The following is a 27,931-nucleotide window of genomic DNA, read 5'->3' as shown; positions in this document are numbered from 1 at the left end:
ACCAGTGTCTACCACTCCCCCTCTCTCTCTCTCTCTCTCTCTCTCTCTGTCTGTCTCTCTCTCTCTCTCTCTCTCTCTCTCTCTCTGTCTGTCTCTCTCTCTGTCTCTCTATTTCTCTGTCTCCTCTCTTTCGCCTCTCTCTCTTTCTTTTTGTTCTTTCCTTTCGGTTCTGACGTTTGTGCCTCTTCAGAGATTTCACAATTAATTTGGAGGATGGAGGGATGAAAAGAAAGACAAAAAGAGGATAAGGGAGCGTTCCAATTCAATATCCTAAAAGCACCTGATTGACTGTTAATGGGGTGATAAACTGTACTTCCCATCAGTGGAGAGAGAGAGGTGGGGGGATGAAAGAAGAGAGACAGGAAGCTGCGATTAAATCTCTCTCTTTCCCCTCCCTCCCTCCCTCCCTCCCTCCCTCTGTCTGTCTCTCTCTCTCTTTCCTCTCTCTCTCTCACTCCCTCCCTTCCTCTCTCTCTCCCTCCGTCTGTCTCTCCCTCCCTTCCTCTCTCTCTCCCTCCCTCCCTCCCTTCCTCTCTCTCTCCTCCATCCCTCCCTCTGTCTCTCCATGCTTGTGCGTGTGTGTGAAGATGAGGTCAGTGTGTGCGGAGGGTCTTTTCACCGAGAGTTACTGTAACATCTGCAACGCTCAGCTCATCTCTGACTCTCAGCGTGTGGCACACTATGAGGTGAGACACACACACACTCAGACACACACAACACATTCATCCAATCTCTCTGCAACCTGCCTCACTAAACAAATTGACAGTTGATATCCATTATGCTAAGTGTCAGTTATTTCAATCTTCTTTATGTGCCTTGTGTGGTGTGTGTGTCTACCTGTCTGTCTGCCTGTCTGCCTGTCTGTCTGTCTACCTGCCTGTCCTACCTGCCTGTCTGTCTGTCTACCTGCCTGTCTACCTGTCTGTCTGCCTGTCTGCCTGTCTGTCTGCCTGTCTGTCTACCTGTCTGTCTGTCTACCTGGCTGTCTGTCTACCTGTCTGTCTGCCAGAGTAAGAAGCATGCCAACAAGGTGAGACTGTTTCCACATGCTCCACCCTGAAGATGGAGGGCCCCCATCAAAGAGACTGAGGCCAGACCATCCTGTAAGTGTGTGTGTGGTGTGTGTGTGTGTGCGAAGGGGACCACATACAGACTATTTTTTCTCCAGACCTCTCCCCCCCCTCTCGCTCTCCCTCTCCACTCCCTCTCCCTCTCCCCTCTCCTCTCTCTCCTCCTCCCTCTCCCCCTCTCCCCTCTCTCCCCTCTCCTCTCTCCCTCCCCCCCTCTCCCTCTCCCTCTCTCCTCTCTCCCTCTCCTTCCCTCTCCCTCTCCCTCTCTCCCTCTCCCTCTCCCCCTCCTCCCCTCCCCCTCTCTCCCCCTCTCTCCCTCTCTCCCCTCTCTCCCTCTCCCCTCCCTCTCTCCCTCTCCCCCTCTCCCCCTCCCTCTCTCCCTCTCCCCCTCTCCCTCTCTCCCCCTCTCCCTCAGTCCGGTGCAGAGGTGTGTGTGGACAGGAACAAGGTGTGCACGCTGTGTAACATGTTCTTCAGCTCAGCGGTCGTGGCCCAGTCCCACTACCAGGGCAAGACCCACGCCAAGAGACTCCGCCTCCTGCTGGGGGTTCCTGGGGGGGGCCTTGGCCCTGCCGGTAACACACACACACACTCTCTCCCTTAGGCAAGCACACACACACACACACACCCTCACACCGACTTCTCCCAACATTTCCTCGTCCTCTTCCTCACAGACTCCTCCCCCAGCCTATCAGATCCGCTCCCTGTCACAGCCCCGCCTCCGGCCTCAACGGTTTCCTGGCCCCTGACCAATGGCGAGGCGTCGTGCCGGCTGTGCTTCCTGTGTGGGGCGTGGTTCAACAACCCCCTGATGTCCCGGCAGCACTACGAGGGGAAGAGACACCGCAGGAACGCAGCCAGGGCCCGCCTCCTGGAGCAGCTGGCCGGCAGCATGGACGCCACCCAGAACACAGGTCAGGGGGTTAGGGTTTAGGGGGTCAAGGGGTTAGGGGTTAGGGGGTCAAGGTGTTAGGGGGTTAGGGGGTCAGGGGTCAAGGGGTTAGGGGGTCAAGGGGTTAGGGGCTTAGGGGATCAGGGGTCAAGGGGTTAGGGGGCCAGGGGTCAAGGGGTTAGGGGGTCAAGGGGGTTAGGGGGTCAAGGGGTTAGGGGGGTTAGGGGGTCAAGGGGTTAGGGGGTCAGGGGTTAGGGGGTCAAGGGGTTAGGGGGTCAGGGGGTTAGGGGGTCAGGGGGTTAGGGGGTCAAGGGGTTAGGGGGTCAGGGGTTAGGGGGTTAGGAGTCAAGGGGAAGGGGGTTGAGGGTAGTAGGTTAGGATTGATTTGGGATCTCAATAGGTTTGTGTGTGTACTGTAAGTCGCTCTGGATAAGAGCGTCTGCTAAATGACTAAAATGTGTGTGTGTGTGTGTGTGTGTGGGGGGGGGGCGGGGGGGGGCAGGTCTCCGGGGCTCCTACACCTGCAGTGTGTGTGACGTGACTCTGAACTCCATAGAGCAATACCACGCACATCTACAGGGCTCAAAACACCTGAACAAGTTAGTCTCTCTCTCTCTCTGTCTCTCTCTGTGTCTCTATCTCTCTATCTCTCTCTTTCTGTCTCTCTCTGTCTCTCTCTCTGTCTCTCTCTCTGTCTCTCTCTGTCTCTCTCTGTGTCTCTCTGTGTCTCTATCTCTCTCTCTCTCTATCTGTCTCTATCTCTCTCTCACTCTCTCCTAATCAATTCAATTCATTTGAACTGGCTCTCCCTCTCCCTCTCACCCCCAGCCTCTCTCTCTCTCTCTCTCTCTCTCTCTCTCTCTCTCTCTCTCTCTCTCTCTCTCTCTCTCTGATGTGAGTAATCAGTAATGTGTCCTCTGTGCTCAGCCTGAAGCAGTACCAGAGGAGTGCAGATCCGGGTGTGTCAGTGAGTGCTGCCCTCTGATGGCCGGAGGACCTCTGACAGCACTACAGGAGGAGAAGAAGAAGAGGTGGAGGACTGGCTTTGTGACATCACCACAGGCGTTGTTAGACAAAACAATCCCTCAACAAACTTATGACTTTTTTGGATAATATGAAGGGGCAGAAAATGTGGGTGTTTAGTTACACTTTAACAGTTAAATGTCATACAGGTTCACATCCTGCCCCTTGACATCATCATTACAGGACGCATCATGCAGGTCAGACAAAAAAACTTGAAGGAATTGAGAAAATATAGTTGTTTACATCACAGGCTATACAGGGAGTGTTTGAAACGGCAAAATATGTCCCTCCCCCATGAGGGACGTTGTTAGACATAAAACTCTGCTGGGACACAGGCCCCTATTCATATCCCTTTTTTTTACTTCCAAGCGTGCTGCGCACAATGCACTATACTAGCTATATAAACTCCCCTTGTTTAACTCACTATACAACAGTTCAGGGACGCAAGTTTGCTATCAGCTTTGGAAGACATCAATAGTTAACGCGAGGGCAGTCAGCACACACATTTATTTTGCCTTCATTTGAGCGCAAATACAGTTTTATTGAGCTTCATGTAATATTTTTTTTAATGTTTTAGTCAAAATAAGATGATCGGTAGACCTATCATTTATAAACTTTATTTAGTTTTGTAATGTTTTCTTAGCCTACCTCAATTGTGACTTATTTGCCGAGTCTGACACCCGGACTTCTGTGTGCGTGTGTAACCGGTGTGAATCGGTGAAAGTCACTCCTCAGGTATGTAACAGGCCACCCGCGTCAATGACTAGCTTGCTTTTCTCTGGTGTAGCTGGTTGTGGTTGCGCTTGGGAAGTCAGAGGTGGCAGCGAACATTGGCTGGGAAGCCTTCTGAAGAGCAAGACCACGTCTGTTACACCCCCGTTGCACGTGCTGCAGTGGCTCATTGGCAAACTCAGAAGAGCGCGCTGACATGGAATTCTGCGTGCATCGGTTTGTGTTTTCGGTGAAACTGCTTTGATTTTACAAGCGTTGATTGGTACACTGCGTTTATTTTTTCCAGTATTATCAATCTAAATTAATGCACTGACTAATAAAGTAAACTGTTAAAACTCAAACTTGATTTGACTGGGGAACAGCTGATTTATACTGGGGCACGTGTCCACTTACACTCTGATCGCATCCATCTTGTTATGAAACAAACTACATTCACTTCTTCTTTTCATAATTTAATGTCGAGCCCTAACCTACATTCACTTCTGCAGGAAAAGTGAGCTGATGAAAAACTTAGTTTAAACTTAGTTTAAAAACACAATCTCTCAATGAGTAGTTATTAACCCTCGTGCTGCCTTCGGGTCACATGACCCAAAGGTTCATAACGAACCATCGTTGTGTTTACCCAATTTTACCCAATACAAAAACAAATTAAAATAATTTTCTTTTAACCTTTGCAATGTGGGGGGTCTGAGACAGCCTAGCTGTTAAAAGAAAATGCTTCACTTTGTCTTTGTATGTGGTAAATTTGTCGCAATACGACGGTGGGTCACAATGACTGATGGGTCAGAATGACCCGAAGATAACACAAGGGTTAACTTTACAAACTGAGGTTGAGGCCTGCACAGAATTAATCTGATGATGGATGGATGACAGTAAAAATCTGATTATAATGGAATATATATAGGGAGTCAGGTGGCTGAGCGGATAGGGAAGCGGGCTAGTAATCTGAAGGTTGCCGGTTCGATTCCCCCGGCTGTGCAAAATGCCGTTGCGTCCTTGCACGGTCGTCAAATTGTATCGACGTCGAATAGGTGTAGAAGAGTTTCAGCTGCATGGTAGCGCGGAAAATCGCTCTGCCGTTTTGCGCGTCCCATAGACTGGCAGCCGCTTCGCCTCGGGACTTGTACACCCCTGCCAGGATTAGCAGCCCTATGTAGGCACGTAGGTCAGTGGCGTCCATGGCTTTCCACTCTCCGCGTTTCAGATAGCCTTCCCGATTTGTCACGTCCAAGATTACTCTTTCGATTTGTGGCGTGACAAAGAGTAAAAACGCAGAGACGATGTGGTGAGCGTGGGAAACGGCGTAAGCTGTGGGTGCTCTGGGGGTCCTCTCCGTACTGTCACGTTGCGACAGCAGCCTCGGATTCCTCCAATACGCAATCGAACACCATTCCATTTTGCCGTTCGACACGAAAGTATCTCTGTTGATTTGAGGGGCTTGTTCGGCGGCGGCGGCGTCGTCGTCATCGTCGTGGTTGACCGCGTTGTACTCTTGCCCCTCTTCCTCTTCTGACACATGCTCTGCGTACTCTTGCCCGTCTTCTTCTTCTTCCTCCTCTTCTGACACATTCTCTGCACACTCTTCTTCTTCTTCTGACACATCCTCGGCCTCCTCTTCAGACTCACTTTGCTCGATATTGGCAAACATCTGCTGTAGAACTTGCAGCGCACTGAAATCCCGAGCCATAGCTGCGTGACCCTAGACAACAGCTGTTCTGACCCCCACGGAATGTGTGTTAGTAGCACTCCCCTACAGCTCACGTGATTACATGGACAAATGAGTCACACCTACCTAATTCTACCGCCAAAGAGGGATCGCGGATTGTCGAATCGTAAAGGCTGTCTTTGGACTGAAACAAATAGATAAGGGGGAGAACCCTCAGGATCCCTCAGGAGGCCTGCGATCCCCCTCAGCCTCTGATGCCAGACGTAATGTCGCCTATCTCATTCCGAGGCCTGCGACGATACCTCTCGACCGTGGGCTTGGCAGAGAGGTCCGGCTGCGGTTTCTCTGACGCCTGGCCAATTCTCCCGCCGAGAGGGATCGCCGATCGTCGAATCGTAAAGGCGTCATTAGACTCAGGGGAGATGTTGGAGGCGTGGATCCAACCTCGTCAAGTTGAGAGAGCCCAATGACGCCTACCTAATTCGACCGTCGTAATTGACAACGCAGACACTGCGGTGGGTCACAACGACCCGGAGACAGCTCCACCTAGTGTTAACTAGTGATATAACCTGATATATAAACTTCGGGGGCGGGGGCCGGGTTAATAATTGACAACGCAGACACTGCGCTGGGTCACAAAGACCCAAAGGTAGCACAAGGGTTGGGGGGGTGGGTCACGACGACCCGAGGGCGGCGCGAGTGTTCCTCCTAGTGTTAACTGGTGATATTACGTGATATAGCCCTGCCCAACGTATCTACGTTTTTGTATAAGGAAGAGTCGCACAGACACGGCTGTGGCAGGGCTAATACAAAAATAATACTTAATTTATTAGGTAAAGGTATCGCTACACAACGGTGGGTCACAATGACCCGAAGGTAGCACAAGGGTTAAGGAACTATTCCTATCTAGTTCACTTCGACATGTCTATTATTAGGGTGTTTAGTCAAGGTGTCCCCATCTTCCTATCAGGAAAACGGCCAGAAGTTTCGTCTGTGGATTAGGAACATGTCCATTAAGTCGTTAGCTATAAATGCACCTGTGTCTTCTTACTGGACGCGGCTGTTTGTTTGGCTAACGCCCAGCCCACGCTCACGCGGGATAGACGTTGATTACACAGTTGTGACTTCACGCAAAAATCTGTAGCTCCACTGCGGAATGCTGTTGTCATGGAGAGGGTGGGATGGAAGACAGTTTTCCCCGGCGTGTCTGCGTGCTCCCATTGTTTCAGTGGTGAGAGCCAGGGGCTTTGACGTCATTACAGGATTATACCTTTTACAGTGCGTGATGTGACTCACTGACGGACGGAGCAGCCGCGTTCTTTAATTGGTTAGAAGTGGGTCGGCTTGGACGTATGGGAGAGCAGTAGAATGTCCCCGAGTGCTGCTATTGGACGACGGTGACTGGAGAGCAACGTGGGACGGCGTGCTTTGGTCCGCAGCATGAAAGTTTTTGAGTTTCTGCTGTTTTAAACGTCCCGTTGCTGAGCTACCTACAAGGTTTCCGTGATACACACAGTGACCTCCGTGGCGGGCATTTTACGGAGATACAAAGCGCTGAAAAGTAAGTTATCTCCTTGTCTTTTAAAGATATGAACGCCTTGATGCCAGTTGCCACGCGTTGTCATATGGACAATTATTACCATGATGAGCTAACGTCACTATAAAAGTGCGTCTGCCCCTTGATAATGTATTTGGTCTGCGGTGATATTTTCCCGTGCAGTACAGAAGTAAACCTCCTAAAGGAATGTTCCGCAGAACTTTAGGTTCTACACGCTGCTCTAACCATCATTCTACCAATATCTCAACGTTTCTGCACCGCTACACTGCGACGTGTAGTGCGGCAAATCTTTGTAAATTAGTGGAACCTCTGCTTTGACTTGACAACCCAAATATCACCTTCCTCACCTTCCTTCTCCACTACATCATCATCATCTTATGATCGTTAGCGCTGTCTCACCAGTGTCTTATGTTAAACGTTTATATATGTTCATGCCGAAGGTTATGTGTAATTCATATATGTTCATACTCTCAATGACCATGTGACTTTAGGTCTATTAGCGCACCAGTGTGGGTGTAGGTCTACCTGTGTTCCCAACCTACTTGAAAACTTTCCTCTACTTGAGTAGAGAAGGGGTGGGATGAGTCAGGTGGCTGAGCGGTTAGGGAATCGGGCTAGTAATCTGAAGGTTGCTGGGTCGATTCCCGGCCGTGCAAAAATGACGTTGTGTTCTTGGGCAAGGCACTTCACCCTACTTGATAAGAGCGTCTGCTAAATGACTAAATGTAAATGTACTTCCCCATCGTCCTCCTTGCGTATAAGCAGGCTTAATGTGTTAGCTGTCTCTCTGACCCCTACGGTGTGTAGACATTCAGCCGAAGAACAGGTTGCACTTGCCAATCAAACAGTGTAACCAGGTAACGGTTGCCAAGGAAGAGATCTGGGAGGTTAAACTGCACCAGCTGTTGTTTCTTCCTCACGCCCTAATCTTTCTTTTTGTTCCTAATCTTTCTTTTTGTTTGTCCAGATACAGGTTCCACTCTGTCTCAGAAATCCCTCCCTCTTTCCTTCTTTCCTCACCCCGTCCTCCATCCTCCTCTCTCCTCTCCCCTCCATCTGCCTCACCCCTCCATCATCCTCTCTCCCCTCCATCCTCCTCTCTCTTCTCCCCTCCTTCCTCCTCTCTCCTCCATCTGCCTCTCTCCCCTCCATCCTCCTCTCTCCTCTCCCCTCCATCTGCCTCTCTCCCCTCCATCTTCCTCTCTCTCCCCTCCATCTGCCTCTCCCCCCTCCACCCTCCTCTCTCTCCCCTCCATCCTCCTCTCTCTCCCCTCCATCCTCCTCTCTCTCCCCTCCATCCTCCTCTCTCTCCCCTCCATCCTCCTCTCTCTCCCCTCCATCCTCCCCCCCCCCCTCTCTCCTCCAGTTGCCATCAGCCCCTGAGCCATGGAGGGCGATGCACCCCCGTCGGGTGAGGATGGTCAGTCCCTGCTCTGGCGCCAAAGCAGGAAGACGGGCTGTTCCAACATCTTTGCGGGGGTGAACCTGCGGCAGCTGCGGAGGCTGTTCCACGTGGCGGGGGACAGGGATGCGGAGCACAGGGCTCGGCTGGTGTGGGGGCGAGGACGGGGAGGCAGGGGGGGAGGAGAGGAGGCGGAGGAGGCGGAGGAGGAGAGGAAGGAGGAGGAGGAAGGAGGCGTGCTAGCCCAGGCCCTGGTGGGGATGAGAGCCAGAGCGAGGACCAGGATGGGCCGGAGGGCAGAGGGACTCCGAGAACCTCGCTGGCTCAGAGCCTTCGGACAACTGAGGTGAGGGGAGGTGAGGGAGGGAGGTGACTTGAAGAGAGACTAAAGATGAAGAGGTCTAAAAAACACTCTGTCTCATCCTGTCTTCCCCACACTCTTCCTCCACCTCACCTCCTCTCTCAGGATCAGAGAAGGCTCTCTGGTGCCCCCTGGAGGCGAGGAGGGGGACGACCCCACCCCAGACCAGTCAGCTGACGCGGAGGGACCATTGGTTGAGACGGAGAGAACCTGTGAGAGACCACCCTGCTCACCCGGTGGGTTTACCACCTGGAGGTCAGGGGTCAACCGACAGGAAGTAAAGAAGGATCCGGAACGCTACCTCCATCGCATCCTCCACTGACCTCACAACCCCTTCTCCACCAATCGGTGTGGGGCATTGTTATTTCAGAGTGGTTGTTTCCGGGAGGACAAGCGGACCAATCAACCAATCAAGATACCTTTTGACTCATGTTCTGGCGCTGATTGACGCTGTCAATCAAAAGCTGTGACATCATGAAGACCCTATCGACATAGTAAGTCTGAGCAAGACAACCACAGTTCTATCTCACTGTGTGTGTGTGTGTGTGTGACACACTAAAGTCACGCCGAGAAGCTGCAAGGTCTAAGACAATGTCCTTCACCCCCAATTAAAAACCTGACAAGGGTTTTGTATTAATAATTATGTTGTTGTAATGTTTCATTAAATACATACATACAAATGATTCAGTGTCTCGTCCCCACATGATTCAGAGCAGCCTTGCAGACACAGCAGGACATGTTGATGTTTGGGTTAAAAAAAAGATTAAATCCTGTACAAAAAAAATTATATATATATATATATATTTGGGGAAAGAAATGATCAAAATGGACAACACCAAGACACAGATTCAGGGTGGGGGGGGGGGGGGAGATGGGTAGAAGCACTTTGCCTCTCCCCCCCACACACACACACACCATCATCCATATGGACTATTCCAATTCTCCTGCACATGCTCAGTTGTCCTACAGTTAGGTTTGCACTCATATCATACAGGGACCTGCACCCCCCCCACACACACCTCTCCATTTCCTGTTCTTGTGTACAAATATGGAATATTTCCTGTTGTCTGATGTTTGAAGTATCTGTGTCTGTCTGCTGGCATCGCTACCTGCAGTTTCACCTCCGAACAGCAGGGGGCAGGAGAGACCAGAGAGTCCATTGAGTTTGTTCATACGTGAGAAGCCAGGAGGAATGTCACACCTCCACGGTCCAAAGAACGAGTGAGAGGCTTTCACCCGCGTGTGTGTGTGTGTTCACCAATGTCCAGTAGTTAGTTGAAGACTTCGTAGCCTGTCGGAAAGTCTGACATCTTCATCCTCCTCCTCCTCTTCACAAGGCACAGACACAAACAGAAGGAGAGATCTGTCCTCCTCTCCTCCCACCCTCCTCTCTGTCTGAAGGGAGTGGAGGGAGGACTTCCTGGTCTCTCTCTCTGTGTCTCTCTCTGTGTCTCTCTCTGTGTCTCTCTCTCACTCTCTCTCTCTGCCTCTCTCTCTCTCTGCCTCTCTCTCTCTGTCTCTCTCTCTCTGTCTCTTTCTCTCTGTCTCTCTCACATACACATCCCTCTGGCAGTCTCCTCCCTCCTCCCTGTGCCCCCCCTCTACCACCAGGTGAAGAAGGGTTTCCTGCTCTGGAAGCTCTGTGTGTAGGACTCGGAGCTAGCTCTCTGGGGCGCCCGGGCTGTCTCCACGGTGACCGAGGGCATCTGGACCAGCTGCAGGGGGGACTTGCCCTCCTTCATGGCCTGGCTCAGGTTAAGGATCTGGGAGCGGGGGGGGGGGGGGGGTGAAGGAGAGGAGGGAGAAGGAGGAAAGGAGGATGGGATGGGGGGTGAAGGGATGAGGGAGGAGGAGGAAAGGAGGATGGGATGGGGGGTGAAGGGATGAGGGAGGAGGAGAGGAGGAGGAAAGAAGGATGGGATGGGGGGTGAAGGAGAGGAGGGAGAAGGAGGAAAGGAGGATGGGATGGGGGGTGAAGGGATGAGGGAGGAGGAGAGGAGGAGGAAAGAAGGATGGGATGGGGGGTGAAGGGATGAGGGAGGAGGAGGAAAGGAGGATGGGATGGGGGGTGAAGGGATGAGGGAGGAGGAGGAAAGGAGGATGGGATGGGGGGTGAAGGGATGAGGGAGGAGGAGAGGAGGAGGAAAGAAGGATGGGATGGGGGGTGAAGGAGAGGAGGGAGAAGGAGGAAAGGAGGATGGGATGGGGGGTGAAGGGATGAGGGAGGAGGAGAGGAGGAGGAAAGAAGGATGGGATGGGGGGTGAAGGGATGAGGGAGGAGGAGGAAAGGAGGATGGGATGGGGGGTGAAGGGATGAGGGAGGAGGAGGAAAGGAGGATGGGATGGGGGGTGAAGGGATGAGGGAGGAGGAGGAAAGGAGGATGGGATGGGGGGTGAAGGGATGAGGGAGGAGGAGGAAAGGAGGATGGGATGGGGGGTGAAGGGATGAGGAAGGAGGAGGAAAGGAGGATGGGATGGGGGGTGAAGGGATGAGGGAGGAGGTAAATGGGGAACATGGAAGGTCAGTTTGTATAGGTGTGTACATCACCTGACGGAAGCAAGGTTACCACGGCAACTCACCTGTCCTCTCATGACCGCCACCTGTTTGTGGAACTGACCTCTGTCAAAGCCTGGGTCTTTCTGTCTCACACACACCACACACACCACACACATTAGTAGGACTTTAACTGAACATAAAAGTTATACTTTCTTCTCACTTTTGTACTCCTCCCTTTTCCTTATCTCTTTCTCTCTCTTATATGTGTAGTATATCTCCCTCTCTCCTTCTCCATTCCTCCCCCTACCTTAAACAGCTCATAGAGGTCTTCCTCTCCCTACCTTAAACAGCTCATAGAGGTCTTCCTCTCCCTACCTTAAACAGCTCATAGAGGTCTTCCTCCCCCTACCTTAAACAGCTCATAGAGGTCTTCCTCCCCCTACCTTAAACAGCTCGTAGAGGTCTTCCTCTCCCTACCTTAAACAGCTCATAGAGGTCTTCCTCTCCCTACCTTAAACAGCTCATAGAGGTCTTCCTCCAGGTCTTTGATGAAGTTGGGGTCGGACAGTTTTGGCAGCACCAGCTCCTTGATCTCCTGGGAGAAGGGCACCTTGGCCTGGGCCAGCCAAGCCCAGTAAAACGGGTCTGGAATGGTCAAGGGGTGGACGAGTCTTAGTAACGCTGGCTCTGATTGGCCAGATAGAGATTCTGTTTTTGTGGGTTTGAGATAAGCTGTAAATGCTGTGCAGGTGTGTGTCTAGATGATTATAATGAAAAAGATATAATAGTACTAAAAAGATGGGTGTGGTGTGCATTGCAGTGTGTAGGTGTGTGTGTGTGTGTGTGTGTGTGTGCGCTTACAGGCCCTCCAGGAGTCCGGGTGTTTGAGGGGGAAGGCCAGGCCGTTGTCTATGGCTGCCAGCCTGATGATGGGGTCCTTCACCACCACCCAGTCTGTGTCCTGGAAGGAGGGAGGGAGGGAGGGAGGGAGGGAGGGAGGGAAAGGGAGGGAGGGAGGGAGGGGAGGGAGGGAGGGAGGGAGGGAGGGAGGAAGGGAGGGAGGGAAAGGGAGGGGGAGGGAAAGGGGGAGGGAAAATGGAGGGAAAAAAGTAAGAAGGAGAGCAGTGAAACAGGAACGAGGGATGTAAACAGAGAGGTACCGGGGCTGTGTGTGTGCGTGTCCGTCTGTGAACGTGTGTGTGTGACCTCACCCTATTCCCCTCCATGGGGCAGTCATACTTCAGAAGCCAGTTGTCGTTCCCCCGGTCTGTGAACAGAGATCCCAGTCACACCCTGAACACCCAACCAGAGACACCAGACCCCTCTGACCCAGCCCTTTCATAAGCCCACGAGCGTCGCCGCGGTTACCGACCGGTGTTCCTGATGATGTAGTCGAGGACGACCAGGCGCTCGAACTGCAGCTGCAGCTGCCGATTGGTGTTCTCCGGAAGAGGCTCCGCCTCAAACCGCCGCAGCCAGAAATCTGCGTCTTTGTAGCCCTCAACGAAGAGCTGGAACGAGCCCACCTGGTTGGAGGGAATGCCTGTTAGATATGTTAAGCTAGGCTAGGCTACCTTGGGAATACCTTTCAGATATGCTAGGCTAGGCTACCTTGGGGATACATGTCAGATATGCTAGGCAAGGCTAGGCTACCTTGGGAATACTTTTCAGATATGCTAGGCTAGGCTACCTTGGGGATACATGTCAGATATGCTAGGCTAGGCTACGCTTTGCTACCTTGGGGATACATGTCAGATATGCTAGGCTAGGCTAGGCTAGATTACCTTGGGAGGCAGGCCGATCCTGTGAAAGCGTTGTCCCACTTTAGGCACCTTCTCCAGGGCCAGTTTCTTGCCCCGGGACTTGACTCTGTCTATGGCGCTGTAGTTAAACGTCTCGCTGGCCAGGTGCACCACCTGGAGAGAGACGGAGGGGTGGGGAGCGAGGGGATGAGAGAGGCAGGGTGGAGAGTGAGGGGGTGAGAGAGGCAGGGTGGGGAGTGAGGGGGTGAGAGAGGCAGGGTGGGGAGTGAGGGGGTGAGAGAGGCAAGGTGGAGAGTGAGGGGGTGAGAGAGGCAGGGTGGGGAGTGAGGGGGTGAGAGAGGCAGGGTGGAGAGTGAGGGGATGAGAGAGGCAGGGTGGAGAGTGAGGGGATGAGAGAGGCAGGGTGGAGAGTGAGGGGGTGAGAGAGGCAGGGTGGGGAGTGAGGGGGTGAGAGAGGCAGGGTGGAGAGTGAGGGGGTGAGAGAGGCAGGGTGGGGAGTGAGGGGGTGAGAGAGGCAGGGTGGAGAGTGAGGGGATGAGAGAGACAGGGTGGAGAGTGAGGGGATGAGAGAGGCAGGGTGGAGAGTGAGGGGGTGAGAGAGGCAGGGTGGAGAGTGAGGGGGTGAGAGAGGCAGGGTGGAGAGTGAGGGGATGAGAGAGACAGGGTGGAGAGTGAGGGGATGAGAGAGGCAGGGTGGAGAGTGAGGGGGTGAGAGAGGCAGGGTGGAGAGTGAGGGGGTGAGAGAGGCAGGGTGGAGAGTGAGGGGGTGAGAGAGGCAGGGTGGAGAGTGAGGGGGTGAGAGAGGCAGGGTGGAGAGTGAGGGGGTGAGAGAGGCAGGGTGGAGAGTGAGGGGGTGAGAGAGGCAGGGTGGAGAGTGAGGGGGTGAGAGAGGCAGGGTGGAGAGTGAGGGGGTGAGAGAGGCAGGGTGGAGAGTGAGGGGGTGAGAGAGGCAGGGTGGAGAGTGAGGGGATGAGAGAGGCAGGGTGGAGAGTGAGGGGGTGAGAGAGGCGTGTATATGTATGTGTCTGTGTGTGTGTCAGAGAGTGTGAGTGTGTGTTAAGGAACAGTGTGTGTGTGTTAAGGCCGAATTATACTACTCCGTTTTCACGGAGACGGACACAGGGAACGCCCTCTCCGATGTGGAACGCCCTCTCCGATGTGGAACGCTCTCTCCGATGTGGAACGCCCTCTCCGATGTGGAACGCCCTCTCCGATGTGGAACGCCCTCTCCGATGTGGAACGCCCTCTCCGATGTGGAACGCTCTCTCCGAGCCCCTCAGAGAGAGCCTCTACGTGCACCTTCTGATTTTCCTAACTATCCGTCCGCTAGTCCGTAATTTTACGGATACCCCTTGGCTGTGATTGGTCCGCAATTGGTTCCACACACAAAGACGTCATGTTCTCAAACGTTGCCTCACCTACTTTTCTGGCGGTGAATTGTTTTCAGCACCCACAGCCTTCGGAGTACTATAAACTCAACGAATTGTCTGTCTGTCCGTAACGGAGTCGGAGCAGTATATTTCGGCCTTTAGAGAGAGACAGAGTGTGTGTGTGTGTGTGTCCTACCCTGGTCCTGGGGACAATGTTGAGCTCCAGCCTCTGGTCCACCAGGCTGGCCCCGGCCTCAGACAGGTAGCCCTGGTTCAGCACCAGGCAGTCCCGTCCGAAGAAGCAGGGGCAGCACAGCTTCTGGAGCCACTTGGTCCACTTGGGGTTCAGCTGGCCGTACGGCTCCTCGTTCTTCGGCTTGAACACCCCGATGATCTTCTGAAGAGCACACACGCATAGCGACAAATACACATTACATTAAGTCAAATAAACATTGCATTTAGTCATTTAGCAGACGCTCTTCCAGAGCGACTTACAGTAAGTACAGGGATTTTCCCCCCGAGGCAAGTAGGGTGAAGTGTCTTGCCCAAGGACACAACATCATTTTGAACGGCCGGGAATCAAACCAGCAACCTTCTGATTAATAGCCCGATTCCCTAACCGCTCAGCCATCTGACTCCCCCCAAATACACGTTGGTAGGATATACGCTACTACAAGTATGAGAGATCGTGCGTGTGAAGGATTACAGTATTACAGGCTATACCAACCTCTAAGATTATACTGCCTGGGTTTACTGGAAACTTGAGTGTGTGTGTGTGTGTCATAGGAATTTCTTTCAGGAAGTGAGACTGAGTTTCTGACACCGTAACAAAACATGCAGCATCCAAAGCCCAGCCACACTTCCTGATAGTGACAACCTGCCACACATCAAAGCTGAATGTGTCACAATCTAGTTGTTTACGCTCTGCTCTATGTACCTTTATCCCATTAAAATAATATAATGATCTGGTTCAGCCTACAAATCAATTGAATACAAAAGGCCCAAGACAAAACGACTGACACTATCACTGACACTATCCTTACTGTCAGGACAGCTTCGGAGCTGGATGTCTTTAATGCATAGGATGCACTTCAGTACATCCACGTAGCCCTAGAGGTCAAACCTAATCAAACGTTATTTGTATAGCGATGTTCACGAGCAATGTAACAGAGGGCTTCACGTGTGTCCACAGATCAGCGTCTGTAAGCCTCCTCAAACCTCGAGGGTGGAATAACTCCCCCAAGACTGGAAGCAACCTTGGGAGGCGCGAGGGATGCCCTCTTTTAGAACCTGCTTGCTCGTTTTTACAGTCATCATGACAGACACTAAACCAAGAACAAAGCGAACTTGTGACTGCTCATCTCGCTGTGAACGTGGGCGCTTTGGGAAGCGCGTGACAAGTCCTACACCACCGATTATCACTGGTGACCTACCGACCGACCGTCAGCCTGGCTGTGCTGAAAGATGACGCCACCGGTGACTTCTGAAATATTGGATTGCCCCCGAACTTTGCGCAAGCTAGATCAGTGCCAACGCTTTTAACCACGAGCTGGCTCTATCGCCAGCCAGTCGGATAGCTAAGTGCATCAGATAGGGAATATTAGCACAAAACTCAAAGTTTAAAAGTATAAGAATTCAGACAGACAGACAATTATCTTGAGTACAGTACTAGCAAGTTATATAGCTGCAGAAGTAACACCAGTAATGGGGTCGTGTTACGGTTGTAACTGTGATGTCAGTAAGCTTGCTAGCTACACACAGACACACGGTACAGTGGCAGTTCGAACACACACACACACACACACACACACACACACCCACACACACACACACACACACACACACACACACACAAGCGCCAGTTAATGCTACCCTCCTCTACCGTGCACCACATTTCACAGACTGATTTGTAGTATGTTGGTCAATAATGGAGCCTGCTGCAGAAATCTAACGATTTACTAACTTACAATGAAGCTATGACTAACGAAGAGTTCGTAGTTTTTCTCTTACCCCTAGTGAATCTTTGACAAAGTAACTTCCGCTAGACCCCTGGTAAATCCTCTCGGGATAGATCCCCTCCTCTATCGCTCGCTCGGTTTTACGGATTATTTCTCTAAACTCGGGATCCTCCAGGAACTCGTTCCTATGCGCTTCTCGCGGTGAGCCGCCCCGGTCCAACAGCGGTTGTCGCTCCCGACTGCATCCTGGGCTTCCAGCTGGGATGCGTACCACTGAGCCCGGGGTACTACCAAATCCGACCCGAGGACTAGAAGGCTCTGTGGGGCAGTAGCTGAAATCGTTGGAGTCCCGGACTGGAGAGACGAGTGGGCTAGTCTCGTCCATAGTAAGGGGGAGCGGAGGGAAGAGGAGATGGAAAAGGAGGTGAAAACAACGTTTATTTTCTCCCAGGAGCGTGTCAATGCGCTGGCAATCTACGGTGCCTCTGTCAATAAAAACAAATCAGCTGACTGTCAGTTTCCGGGAGTGAAGAGGTGGGCCCACGTGTTAATCCCCTGGTGCCTGGACCAATCAGAGCTAAGCATTGCCGAACGAACGCAACAATTTGCCAAAACTATACCGCCCCCTACAGGACTGTCCGAATATTGCTCAATTTGAACTGTCAAATTTAGATTTGCAATATATTAAGATGTAACTCTAATACATTTACTAAAGAAATCATTAATCACATAATTTAAATAGTTTCGATTTATATGTATCGTATGTAGCCTATGCATTGAATGCATTGCAGTGAAATGTTCACTTTAAAATAAACTGATAATAACACATTTTTAAGAGATTACATGTCTAAAATAGTTTCCGTTTTCGGTTTAGAACATGCTATTTCCAGGGCAATCTCACGAGTTATAACTCAGTGCACTAATCCAACTGTTATTCCGTGATGTTTCTGTCTTTGTTTTGAAACAAGGGGATTGTGTACACATATTGCGCTCCGGACCGCCCCTATAGCCGCCCTGGGAGAATCAACCGGCGGTGACAACATTTAGGTTAAAGGTGACAGGCTTGTCCCCCACTGCCTCATCGGCTTGTTGTAGTAACCCACCGTTGCTAGGGTAAAGGGGGTTGGACACATCCCTGCGCTCGAGGAGGGATAGAGACTTTTAACATCCATCAGTCGCCCAGCCCAGGTGTCAGGTGACGGCACACTTGTCACGAGCTATATGTCCACACAGCAACAGTTTATGTTGAACGTTGACGGGTCTGTTGTGCAGGCGTGACAGGCTCAACCAAGACATACATTGATGTACAAAAACGTTTAATTCTCAAACGAATCGAATCTATTCATTTTGTGTGATTAAGTAACCCGCGTGAAAGACTGAAATGGACAGCACGAACGAGCACGAGATGACCACCGAGGATCAAGACGGGCAGTATTTACCAAGAGACTGTGTCTGGAGTGTGTCACCCACGGACACTGGACCCTCACCTGTCACCGACCTCTCCTTCAACTTGCAGAGCCTAGGGTGTCATGACGCGTGAGTGTTTAAAACCGGTGACTTTTATAACAGTTTATCCATGTGCTTCTTTAAATTGTCCGGACGCGAGTAGCCTTACAGCATATGAGATGCCAATTAAGAGACATATTTCGGTTGGTAAAGATTATAGGCTGTTACCGTAGGTAACGAACTCTTTGTTTTCGGTGCCTGAGAAGCGGCACCCCGCGCAGGAGGCTTCGGCTGACGCCCGAGCTGGCGTCCTCAAGTCCCCCGGGGCAGAAGCGCGAGCGAGGCTTGTGCCAGACCCCGCTGCAGGCAGAGACGCCGACAGGTCTGGGCAGGCTGATGGGAACAACACTCTATACACACACACACAAGTCTTGACAAGACTCTGCGTCACTCGAGGGTTAAATGCCAGTATTTTAATATTTGACCAAGAAGCTGTGTTTCTGAAAGTCACTCATTCATAAGTCACTCATTCATATCAGCTCTTGTCTCTCTTTGTAGGTAAAACCCTGAGAGAGACTGCGAACAGGAGGAGGGTAGAGAGGTGAGGAGGAAATGGGCAAGGGGGGGGGGGGGGTGACGAACAATTAGTCCTACTGATATTAATGCATTTCTGATGCTTGATCTACTACTGTACTTTCTACATGCAGTATTTGAGGAATCAAATATCATTTAATTCCACGAAGTGTCTGTTTTGTCTGTTTGTCGTTTGTGTGTTCTGTGTTCCTTTGTGACTTAGGTTTCTCTCCCCCGCTTGCTCGGCTCCTAGGATGGTGAGTACGTCTGTAGAGACAGAACGCAGTTGTCAGACCAGGACAATTACAAAACCGACACATGAGCGACACTTGATGTCAAAACAAATGTACCTTGACAATTTTCAACTTGCTTTAAAAGTTACCCGAGACTAACGTTGACATTTGACAGCCTATTCAATATCCCTGTGACAAAATTGGCATAAATAAAAGTGTGTGTGGATCTTTGTTTGCATGAGTGTGTGTGTGTGTGTGTGTGTGTGTGTGTGTGTGTGTGTGCGCGCAGAAGCGTCTCCGTGTCAACCTGTCATCTAGGTTCGTTTCAGAACTGGGGGATCCAACTGCCACCTGCAGTACCGTCCGGTCACCACCGGGAGGCAAACCGCTGCAAGACAACCAGGTAATAAACATGAGCTATAGGCCTATCTATGGGGGGCCGTTAAGGAAATAGTTTTTGAGTGAGGAACAGAAGGTTAACATTTGTAGTGGCCTCTCAAATGTTACCCTTCTGTTCCTTACTCAAAATTGTTTTAAAAATGAATGAAAAAAGTTTTTCCAGAGCTGTAGCTCTTGAACACCTTGAGGGTTTAGGTTGGTTTACAGTAGGTGCAGTTCTATGGGCGTATGTGAAGCCCTCTGTGACGCTGCTTGTAAAAAGGGCTGTACGAATAAAATGTGATTAATGTTATCACATCAGGCCTCCAACCATGTCTGATGTTGGTGTGTTTCCCAGCATGCTTTGCTGTCTCTGCGGAGGGTCAGGGGTCACAAAGGGGTCTCTCCCAGACTCTTGCAGTCCAACATGGAGGAGCACTACCTGACTGGAGACTTCTGCAAGGTACACACACACACACGTACACACACACATGTACACACACACGTACACAAAAAACCTTTTTCAAAACGTTTTTTTTAAACCTAATGTGTGTGTGTTCCCAGCCCCTTGTGTTACCCGTAGAGAGAGTGGACCACCAAAACCTGCACTGCATATCAGCAGACACAGTGAGCTTCTCTCTTCCTCTGTCTATCTCTCTCTTCCTCTCTTTTCCTCTCTCTTCCTCTCTCTTCCTCTGTCTACCTCTCTCTTCCTCTCTCTTCCTCTGTCTACCTCTCTCTTCCTCTCTCTTCCTCTCTCTTCCTCTCTCTTCCTCTGTCTACCTCTCTCTTCCTCTCTCTTCCTCTCTCTTCCTCTCTCTTCCTCTCCCTTCATGTGTTGGAGCAGGGAAACATCTAAGCAGTTCCCCTACTGTCCTGCAGGTGGCAGCATTGCTGAGAGGCCAGTACAGAGACACAGTGGAGGACTTCCTGATCGTAGACTGCCGCTATCCCTATGAGTACCAGGGCGGCCACATCAAGGTGAAAACAGACAGTTCTTTAATCATACTAACACGGACCCTGTGGTCTGACGTGTGATTCTCCATCTGTCCACCAGGGGGCAGTCAACCTCCACACCAAGGCCGAGATCCAGGGGGCTTTGATGCAGGTCCCTGTCCTGGTCCAGCTCTCGTCCTCGGGCAGGACCCCTGCCGGCCCCCCTGGAGGGGACCAGGACCCTGGAGGGCTGGCAGGAGCTGTCTGGAGAGAGGGGGGGCAGACAGGAAGTATGACCTCACCACGACCAGGGTCACCGACGACGGAGGGGTCATCGCCTAGGAAACTCATAGTGTTCCACTGCGAGTTCTCCACGGAGAGGGGACCCCGGCTGTAAGAGACTCACACACATACAGACACACACACTACAGACACACACTACTGACACACACACTACTGACACACACAGACACACACACATACTAATGCACACACCCTTCAGTCACAGTAAATTTCCTGAATTTCCCCACGGGATTAATAAAGTATCTATATATCTATCTAAAACGTACAAAGTCTTCCGGTGTGCCCGGTACGTGTACTCTGTGTGTGTGTAATCTGTGTGTGTGTGGGAGTGTAATCTGTGTGTGTGTGCAGGTGTGGGTATCTGAGGGAGCTGGACAGAGTTCTCCACTCCTCTGCCTACCCCCTGCTGTTCTACCCTGAGGTCTACCTGCTGGACCAGGGCTACAAGCACTTCTACTGCTGCCACACGGTCTGTCTGCCTGTCTCTGTGTCCACCTGTCTGTCTGCCTGCCTGCCTGTCTCTCTGTCTGTCTACCTACTCGTCTAGCCTATTTGTCTGTCTGCCTGTCTATCTGCTTGCAATCTAAAACGCTGGATTTGCTGTGAACCGTTTTCTGCTCCTGTCGGCAGGATCTCTGCGAGCCCAGAGGTTACGTCCCGATGCGTCACAGAGACTACCGCGAGCAGCTGTGCCGCTCCCGCCACAGGGCCCGGTCACGGCTCCGCAAGAGTGCGCGCCACAGCGCGAACTGAGGCCTGGGACTAAAACTCCCTGATTGGATCAGATGGATTTTCACGTTAAATCAATAAAGATGATGTAGATGTAGATGAAATCACCATTTTAAACATGAGAAGCCTGTATTGTAGCTTTGGTAAAATTATTAATAAATTAATCTGATTACGTTTTGAGTGGGCTGTTTATTCAAATTAATTGAGTTTTCTGTGGATATTTATTGGAAGTAGAATATGCGTTTTTCCAGTGGGCGTGTCTGCTCGCTGGAGCATCCTTGCAAACGTGCAGCAGCTCGCGTCCTCTTCAGCGCTGCACGCGAACAGGATGCTGATTGGTGGAGAGCAGCAGGAAGAGAACTCTTTCGGAATCACGAGCAGCCAAGTTCACAGCGGCCGAATCGGTAACCCGGTCCTAGCATCTTCCCTTAGCCAATTGTGTCTGCATCTGTAAACCGTATAGGGTACCGGTAGAGCGAAGCCACGAGACTCGTACGCTTATTGTCGCCGCATCTGAAAAGGAGCTTATTACTTCTTAAATCCCGGAAATACAACGAAGAGAGGACACGCACCGGAATGGCCGCCTACAAACTGGTTCTGATCCGTCACGGCGAGAGCTGCTGGAACCAGGAAAACCGTTTCTGCGGATGGTTCGACGCGGACCTCAGCGAAACCGGAGAGCAGGAGGCGAAGAGGGGTGGTCAGGCCCTGAAAGGTGACCACCAATATTCCTCACTAACACGCGCACATCAACCGATAACCTAATGTCATAATCTGGACTGGCCTTCTCCTGGTCGCTGGATTAGACACGGTAACGCTACCATTGTCTGGTATGCCGATATCAGTCATGTAAGGTGCGGTGAGTGAGACAGGTTGTTGTGACACTGCGGCATTGAAGGGGAGGCCATCGTTGTAGAATTTTCACAGGCAACTATCGTCATCTACCGGTTCAGCACCGTAGGCCTACCGGTGCGGAGCAATGAAGCCTGTCTGTGTGCCATTACGCAACACGTCTCCATTCAAGGTTAGCTGACAAGCAATGTCTGGAGGTTTTCCATTAGGCGGGCGAGTCTCGAACGTGCCCAAAACTGTCCTCTCGTCTTCCTTCTGTGTTGGCTCTTTCCTGCTAGTGAGGTAACGTTCATGAACGATTGCTTCATCTGTTAACGACTCTGTAGGCTACCGTGACTCGGGAAAACGAGTAGTTTCAAGAGTGATTCGTTTATTTTCTCGTGACCTCGCATCGTGACAGTAGCATAAGCTGCAGTGTAGTATAGATTTGAAGATCATTTTACTTCAATGCCACCTTCGTTTGGCAGATAATATTAGAAAACACTGCCTGCGAACCAAATAAACGAAATTACGTCACTTATTGATACCTAACCAGGGCCGATCTGATGTAGCCTATCAGAGACAAGCCAACCAGGAAGTGTCCAGCTCACCTGGCCTGGTCACCTTGTACACAGTCATGGTAGAGAAGACAAGGGAGCCTCTCCACACTATTGAGATGCCCCCCAGGGTTCTACACTACAGAGCGGTAGTAGGCTGTGATGTTGAGCCAGTGTTCAGGACTGTGTGGCCTTTCCCTCTGTGATACACACCCTCTATTGAACAAGCACTCCTCAGCAGACAAGCCTGCACAGGTTAGGCCTGCAAACACACTCTGCCAGCCTGCCTCTTCCAACACACACACTGACAGTTCATAAACTGTGTGTGTGTGTTTTCTAATACGCACATTGACATTTATACCTGAATGTCTAGTCCTCTAAAGGTTAAATGGTTTATAACAATTATTTATTTCTCCCTCCCTTACCTCCCTCCCTCTCCCCTCCCTTACCTCGCTCCCTCCCCCCTCCCCCACCTCCCTCCCCCCTCCCTTACCTCGCTCCCTCCCCCCTCACTTACCTCCCTCCTCCCTCCCTTACCTCCCTCCCCCCTCCCTTACCTCCCTCCCCCTCCCTTACCTCCCTCCCCCTCCCTTACCTCCCTCCTCCCTCCCTTACCTCCCCCCTCCCTTACCTCCCTCCCCCTCCCTTACCTCCCTCCCTTACCTCCCTCCCTTACCTCCCTCCCCCCTCCCTTACCTCCCTCCCCCTCCCTTACCTCCCTCCCCCCTCCCTTACCTCCCTCCCCCCTCCCTTACCTCCCTCCCCCTCCCTTACCTCCCTCCCCCCTCCCTTACCTCCCTCCCCCCTCCCTTACCTCCCTCTCCCCTCCCTTACCTCCCTCCCCCTCCCTTACCTCCCTCCCCCTCCCTTACCTCCCTCCCCCCTCCCTTACCTCCCTCCCCCTCCCTTACCTCCCTCCCCCCTCCCTTACCTCCCTCCCTCCCCCCTCCCTTACCTCCCTCCCCCTCCCTTACCTCCCTCCCCCCTCCCTTACCTTCCTCCCCCTCCCTTACCTCCCTCCCCCCTCCCTTACCTCCCTCCCCCTCCCTTACCTCCCTCCCCCCTCCCTTACCTCCCTCCCTCCCCCCTCCCTTACCTCCCTCCCCCTCCCTTACCTCCCTCCCCCTCCCTTACCTCCCTCCCCCCTCCCTTACCTCCCTCCCCCTCCCTTACCTCCCTCCCCCTCCCTTACCGCCCTCCCCCCTCCCCCCCCTACCTACCTCCCCTCCGCCCCCCTCCCAGACGCGGGGTATGAGTTTGACGTGTGCTACACCTCGGTTCTGAAGCGGGCCATCCGCACGCTCTGGCTGGTCCTGGAGGGCGTCGACCAGATGTGGCTGCCGGTGCACCGGACCTGGCGCCTGAACGAACGGCACTACGGCGGCCTGACCGGCCTCAACAAGGCCGAGACGGCCGCCAAGCACGGAGAGGCGCAGGTGAAGATCTGGAGGCGTTCCTTCGACACCCCGCCCCCACCCATGGACGAGGACCACGACTTCTACAACAACATTAGCAAGGTACACACACACACACACACATACATATATATACACACACACACACACACACACAGAGGCTTCAACCACACACACAGAGCCCGCACACTCCCAACACAAACAAACAGAGCCCTGATTTTGCGGCACCAACCAACTCTTTTTCCCCTTCAGGACCGTCGCTACGGCGACCTGGCGGAGGACCAGCTCCCGTCGTGTGAGAGCCTGAAGGACACCATCGCCCGGGCGCTGCCCTTCTGGAACGACGAGATCGTCCCCAAGATCAAGGAGGGCAAGAGGGTCCTGATCGCCGCCCACGGCAACAGTCTCCGGGGCATCGTCAAGCACCTGGAGGGTAGTTGGGATGGTGGGAGGGATGGAGGGGGGGCGGAAGAGGGAGGGGAGGGGGGGAAGGAGGGAGGTGAGTAATGTTTATGTCTGATGTTGACAGAGTATTGTTTTTCTTTATGCCCCCCCCACACACACACACGCCCCCCCCCCCACACACACACACACACACACACGCCCCCCCCCACACACACACACGCCCCCCACACACACACGCCCCCCACACACACACACACACGCCCCCCCCCCACACACACACACACACACACACACACACACGCCCCCCACACACACACGCCCCCACACACACGCCCCTCTCTCCAGGCATGTCAGAGGAGGCCATCATGGAACTGAACCTGCCCACAGGGATCCCCATCATGTACGAGCTGGACAAGAACCTGAAGCCTGTGGGTCCCATGCAGTTCCTGGGAGACGAGGAGACCGTCAGGAAGGCCATGGAGGCTGTGGCGGCCCAGGGCAAGGCCAAGAAATAGACACAGTGCCCCCTCCATGGCCTGGAGGGGTAGTGCGGGTAGAATTCCACCTTTTATCCTCTCTACTGTACAATCACGCGTTTTGGTTTTGTTTTTGTTTGGGGGCGCACACACACACACTTAGTAAGTACTGCTCTCACACACACTCTCAATCAAACAGACATGCACAGATATTGTCATATTTTTATGATTTCATCCAGTAATTTGGTTGGTCATGCGAAGGAGCTGTCATCAGTATTAAACAAAGGGCAATTTATGACATGAGTTGACCATAACACAGTTTAGGGACCAGCTAAAACACACACACACGCACGTACACACACACACCCTTACACTTCCTTTCAAATATTCCTATGTTTTGTCTGGAGGGTCAATGCTTAACGATGTGCTAAGTGATGATGTTGTGCAGTGTAGCTTGCTTTTAACCAACCTCGCTTGCACTTTCCCAAAATGAACCTGTGAACTTATTTAATGTGTCTCTATGGCAACCGTGTTTATATTCTGTAGTCAAGACTGAAAGATGACCTGCCGTACTGTACCTGCTGTTTAGTTGTTTAAAGTTGACGAGTGTGGAAAAAATAATAAATGTTATGGTTACTCCCGTCTGGTTGACTAAGACTGAATTTTTTCTTTTCTTACGTGTCGTTAAATATTAGCCTAATTTGTTGTTATTGAGGTGGCTTCTGGACTGCGGATAGAGTTGGTATTTAGCTTACATTGCATATTTTTTATATATTTTTTTTTTCATTATAATGCAAACATACAGGGACAAAAGGACAGGATATTATATGCCAGGGACCAACAACATATTGTATCTTTTCAAAATAATGAAGCAATGTTTTCATGGCTTTCTTATTAGAAGAATCAGAAATCAAATAGTTTCAAATATTAAATAGTAAGCTTAAAGACAGGCTTGCTTTCACTAAATTTGTACTTGTGTATACTAGTTAGACCAAAATCTAAATAATAAATTGCTTGTCACTCATGGAATTAAAGCCACAACAAACATGGCGCCACGACCTGTCCATCAACAGCCGAACAGCAGTACGGTTCCTACGTTACAGACCACGTGCCGCTTCTCTGCTCTTCTTGAAAATGTCGCCCATGAAGCTGTGTGTTCCAGGTGAGAGCGCCTTTTAAATATATTTATCTTGCTGCTTGATTTAATATTTTGAACAAATTAGGATCGCATTGTAAAGTTTTAGAGAAGGCTTCTCTGTGTTTTAGGTTCTTGGTCTTGTCTTGTCTCAAGATTACCGATTAGTTGTACGCTTTTTGCGAAGTAGTCTATTTGGGGCTACCATACGTTGACTTGCAATTTCGTAGAACTGATTTGCAACCTGTTGTGGTTATACATTTGCCTGTGGGTAATTGTTATTTAAAGACCCTTACGCGATCTTCCGCCGAGTCCTTTGCGCCAACCTGGCTAGAATTTTCTAAATTGTTCTAGACATGTAGCTTGGTAGCTAGCAGCTAGCTGTCATCACTTTTACTCATCAAGATTTCAGAGTCATTCAGATCCAGCCGCCTGCCCACCGCCTGGGGCATCAGCCCGTTCCACACATTCCACCTTTCACTTGTTTTCTATTGCTGACTGAACACCTCGGGTAGTTCTCATGCTAATAGCATCCCTGGTGCTGATAACGCTATAACGTTTTTTAAGCGGGAGTTTGGGCGAAGAGATGAGTATTTATTAGTTTGTAAAACAGTAAATTACCCGTAGTAGGATTAAGTACATGGACATGTTTAATTGGAATTTTACGACGTGATATTTATCTTGTGACGCATTTGCAGCAACATGTCATCTTGGCCATTCGCAACTTGAAAATATGTTCCAACACCACCTGTTGGCATTTACCTTAAATGTCAAAATTAAATGTCACTTAGTCTTATCTGTCTATCTCCTGCCTTCCCTCTCACATTTACATTTAGTCATTTAGCAGAAGCTCTTATCCAGAGCGACTTGCAGTGAGTACAGGGACATGAGGCAAGTAGGGTGCAGTGCCTTGCCCAAGGACACAACCTCATCTGGCACAGCCTTAAATCAAACCGACAACCTTCTGATGAAGAGCCCGATTCCCTAACCGCTCAGCCATCTGACCCCCTTACGCCCCCCCCTCCCTCCATAACTGTTCTTTCTCTTCCTTGTCATCCTCCCCAACTTCTTCCTCCCATTCTTCCCCCCTCTTCCCCCTGACTCCCTCTCTCCCTAGGGGAGAGGCTGTGCAGTACTGAGGACTGTATCCCCGGCACGGGCACCTACCTCCGCCACGGACAAGTGTACTCCTCACTGGCCGGATACGTCCTGCGGAAGAACGAGGGGGGAGGAGGTGGGTGGGGGGGAGGAGGTGGGTGGGGGGAGGAGGTGGGGGGGGGAGGAGGTGGGTGGGGGGGGAGGAGGTGGGTGGGGGGGGAGGAGGTGGGGGGGGGGGAGGAGGTGGGGGGGGGGAGGAGGTGGGGGGGGGGGGGAGGAGGTCAGGGGGGAAGAAAGAACAGGTAGGGGGCAAGAGTACAGGAGGGGGGTATAGGAGGTGTGGAAGATTGAGAGGTGAGGAGAAGGGGGGAGGAAGGTAGGGGGAGTAGAAGAGGTGAGTGGGGGTGGGGGGGACGCAGAGTTGTCATGCAAATTTTCAGTTGGTTGACATTTTGAGTAAATTACACACTGCTGTTCGTGCACACAGGATTAACAGAAATGTTGACGTGTGTGTGTGAACCATCCCCTACAGCTACCAGTGATCTCAGTCTTGAGGGAAACAGAAACACAGCTACTACCTGGCGTGGGAGCGATAGTCACGTGTAAGGTGAGATTAACCACTGAAACACCTATAGGCTACCCCGGGAGTCAAAACAAGCTTAACCTCCAACCCCCATCCTGTCTGTCTGTCTGCCTGTCTACTGTGCAGGTGACAAGCATCAACCCCAGGTTTGCCAAGGTGCACATTCTCTACGTAGCTCCACCCCTCTGAAAGACCGCTTCAGGGGCACCATCAGGTGTGTGTGTGTGTGTGTGTGTGTGTGTGTGTGTGTGTGTGTGTGAGATCTGTACTGATTGAGTTTCTCTGTGAACCCTATCCAGGAAAGAAGATGTGAGAGCGACAGAAAAGGACAAGGTAGACCATGTTACTAGTTTATACACACTCACCTACACACATACAGACAAACCTTCAGGAATCCATCCCTCTCTCCCATCCCATCCCTCTCTCCCATCCCATCCCTCTCTCCTCATCCCTCTCTCCTCATCCCTCCCTCATCCCTCCTCATCCCCTCATCCCTCTCTCCTCATCCCTCTCTCCTCATCCCTCTCTCCTCATCCCTCCT

General features: G+C 51.7%; 5 protein-coding genes and 1 pseudogene across 5 annotated transcripts in view; 5 read left to right on the top strand and 1 right to left on the bottom strand.

The window, feature by feature from the left end:
• Positions 1–587: 587 nt before the first annotated feature.
• LOC134016496 (zinc finger matrin-type protein 4-like) lies at positions 588–2,947 on the top strand (annotated as a pseudogene).
• Positions 2,948–8,274: 5,327 nt separating this feature from the next.
• avpi1 (arginine vasopressin induced 1) lies at positions 8,275–9,378 on the top strand. The gene is made up of 2 exons (XM_062455856.1): positions 8,275–8,689; positions 8,810–9,378. The coding sequence occupies exons 1-2, from the start codon at positions 8,328–8,330 to the stop codon at positions 9,024–9,026; spliced, it is 579 nt and encodes a 192-aa protein (XP_062311840.1). The 5' UTR covers positions 8,275–8,327; the 3' UTR covers positions 9,027–9,378.
• Positions 9,320–16,815, bottom strand: pi4k2a (phosphatidylinositol 4-kinase type 2 alpha). Its single transcript, XM_062455855.1, has 9 exons — positions 16,345–16,815; positions 14,531–14,731; positions 12,986–13,117; positions 12,574–12,727; positions 12,413–12,468; positions 12,063–12,162; positions 11,713–11,846; positions 11,285–11,344; positions 9,320–10,467 (listed from the first exon to the last, which is right to left on the bottom strand). Exons 1-9 carry the CDS (start codon positions 16,675–16,677, stop codon positions 10,306–10,308), a joined length of 1,332 nt encoding a protein of 443 aa, XP_062311839.1. The 5' UTR covers positions 16,678–16,815; the 3' UTR covers positions 9,320–10,305.
• A 652-nt stretch (positions 16,816–17,467) lies between these two features.
• On the top strand, positions 17,468–21,022 carry cdc25d (cell division cycle 25 homolog d). The gene is made up of 11 exons (XM_062455848.1): positions 17,468–17,828; positions 18,005–18,120; positions 18,297–18,339; positions 18,535–18,568; positions 18,834–18,947; positions 19,281–19,385; positions 19,487–19,549; positions 19,805–19,903; positions 19,980–20,251; positions 20,513–20,630; positions 20,792–21,022. The coding sequence occupies exons 1-11, from the start codon at positions 17,674–17,676 to the stop codon at positions 20,912–20,914; spliced, it is 1,242 nt and encodes a 413-aa protein (XP_062311832.1). The 5' UTR covers positions 17,468–17,673; the 3' UTR covers positions 20,915–21,022.
• A 192-nt stretch (positions 21,023–21,214) lies between these two features.
• pgam1b (phosphoglycerate mutase 1b) lies at positions 21,215–25,218 on the top strand. Its single transcript, XM_062455849.1, has 4 exons — positions 21,215–21,605; positions 23,521–23,795; positions 23,946–24,126; positions 24,444–25,218. The coding sequence occupies exons 1-4, from the start codon at positions 21,467–21,469 to the stop codon at positions 24,611–24,613; spliced, it is 765 nt and encodes a 254-aa protein (XP_062311833.1). The 5' UTR covers positions 21,215–21,466; the 3' UTR covers positions 24,614–25,218.
• A 409-nt stretch (positions 25,219–25,627) lies between these two features.
• The window catches only part of exosc1 (exosome component 1), a 5,128-nt gene continuing 2,824 nt past the window's right edge, over positions 25,628–27,931 (top strand). The window contains 6 exon segments of the mRNA XM_062455857.1: positions 25,628–25,736; positions 26,827–26,978; positions 27,340–27,414; positions 27,517–27,562; positions 27,565–27,604; positions 27,690–27,723. Coding sequence (XP_062311841.1) covers positions 25,709–25,736; positions 26,827–26,978; positions 27,340–27,414; positions 27,517–27,562; positions 27,565–27,604; positions 27,690–27,723 — 375 coding nt within the window. The 5' untranslated portion in view covers positions 25,628–25,708.

Source organism: Osmerus eperlanus, unplaced genomic scaffold, assembly GCF_963692335.1.
Source record: "Osmerus eperlanus unplaced genomic scaffold, fOsmEpe2.1 SCAFFOLD_122, whole genome shotgun sequence".
In the NCBI taxonomy this organism is placed as follows: domain Eukaryota; kingdom Metazoa; phylum Chordata; class Actinopteri; order Osmeriformes; family Osmeridae; genus Osmerus; species Osmerus eperlanus.
This window is presented reverse-complemented; position numbering and strand designations above follow the sequence as displayed.

Bases quoted from the DNA above. Each gene is read 5' to 3' on its own strand.
- avpi1 (XM_062455856.1), top strand. From the start codon at position 8,328: ATGGAGGGCGATGCACCCCCGTCGGGTGAGGATGGTCAGTCCCTGCTC. The intron at 8,690-8,809 runs GTGAGGGGAGGT...CTCCTCTCTCAG, and splicing joins AGAGCCTTCGGACAACTGAG to GATCAGAGAAGGCTCTCTGG.
- pi4k2a (XM_062455855.1), bottom strand. From the start codon at position 16,677: ATGGACGAGACTAGCCCACTCGTCTCTCCAGTCCGGGACTCCAACGAT. The intron at 11,345-11,712 runs GTAGGGAGAGGA...TGTGTGAGACAG, and splicing joins ACCTCTATGAGCTGTTTAAG to AAAGACCCAGGCTTTGACAG. The intron at 10,468-11,284 runs GTGAGTTGCCGT...CCCCGCTCCCAG, and splicing joins TGGCGGTCATGAGAGGACAG to ATCCTTAACCTGAGCCAGGC.
- cdc25d (XM_062455848.1), top strand. From the start codon at position 17,674: ATGGACAGCACGAACGAGCACGAGATGACCACCGAGGATCAAGACGGG. The intron at 17,829-18,004 runs GTGAGTGTTTAA...GTGCCTGAGAAG, and splicing joins AGCCTAGGGTGTCATGACGC to CGGCACCCCGCGCAGGAGGC. The intron at 20,252-20,512 runs GTAAGAGACTCA...GTGTGTGTGCAG, and splicing joins ACGGAGAGGGGACCCCGGCT to GTGTGGGTATCTGAGGGAGC.
- pgam1b (XM_062455849.1), top strand. From the start codon at position 21,467: ATGGCCGCCTACAAACTGGTTCTGATCCGTCACGGCGAGAGCTGCTGG. The intron at 21,606-23,520 runs GTGACCACCAAT...CCCCCCTCCCAG, and splicing joins GGGTGGTCAGGCCCTGAAAG to ACGCGGGGTATGAGTTTGAC. The intron at 23,796-23,945 runs GTACACACACAC...TTTCCCCTTCAG, and splicing joins TCTACAACAACATTAGCAAG to GACCGTCGCTACGGCGACCT.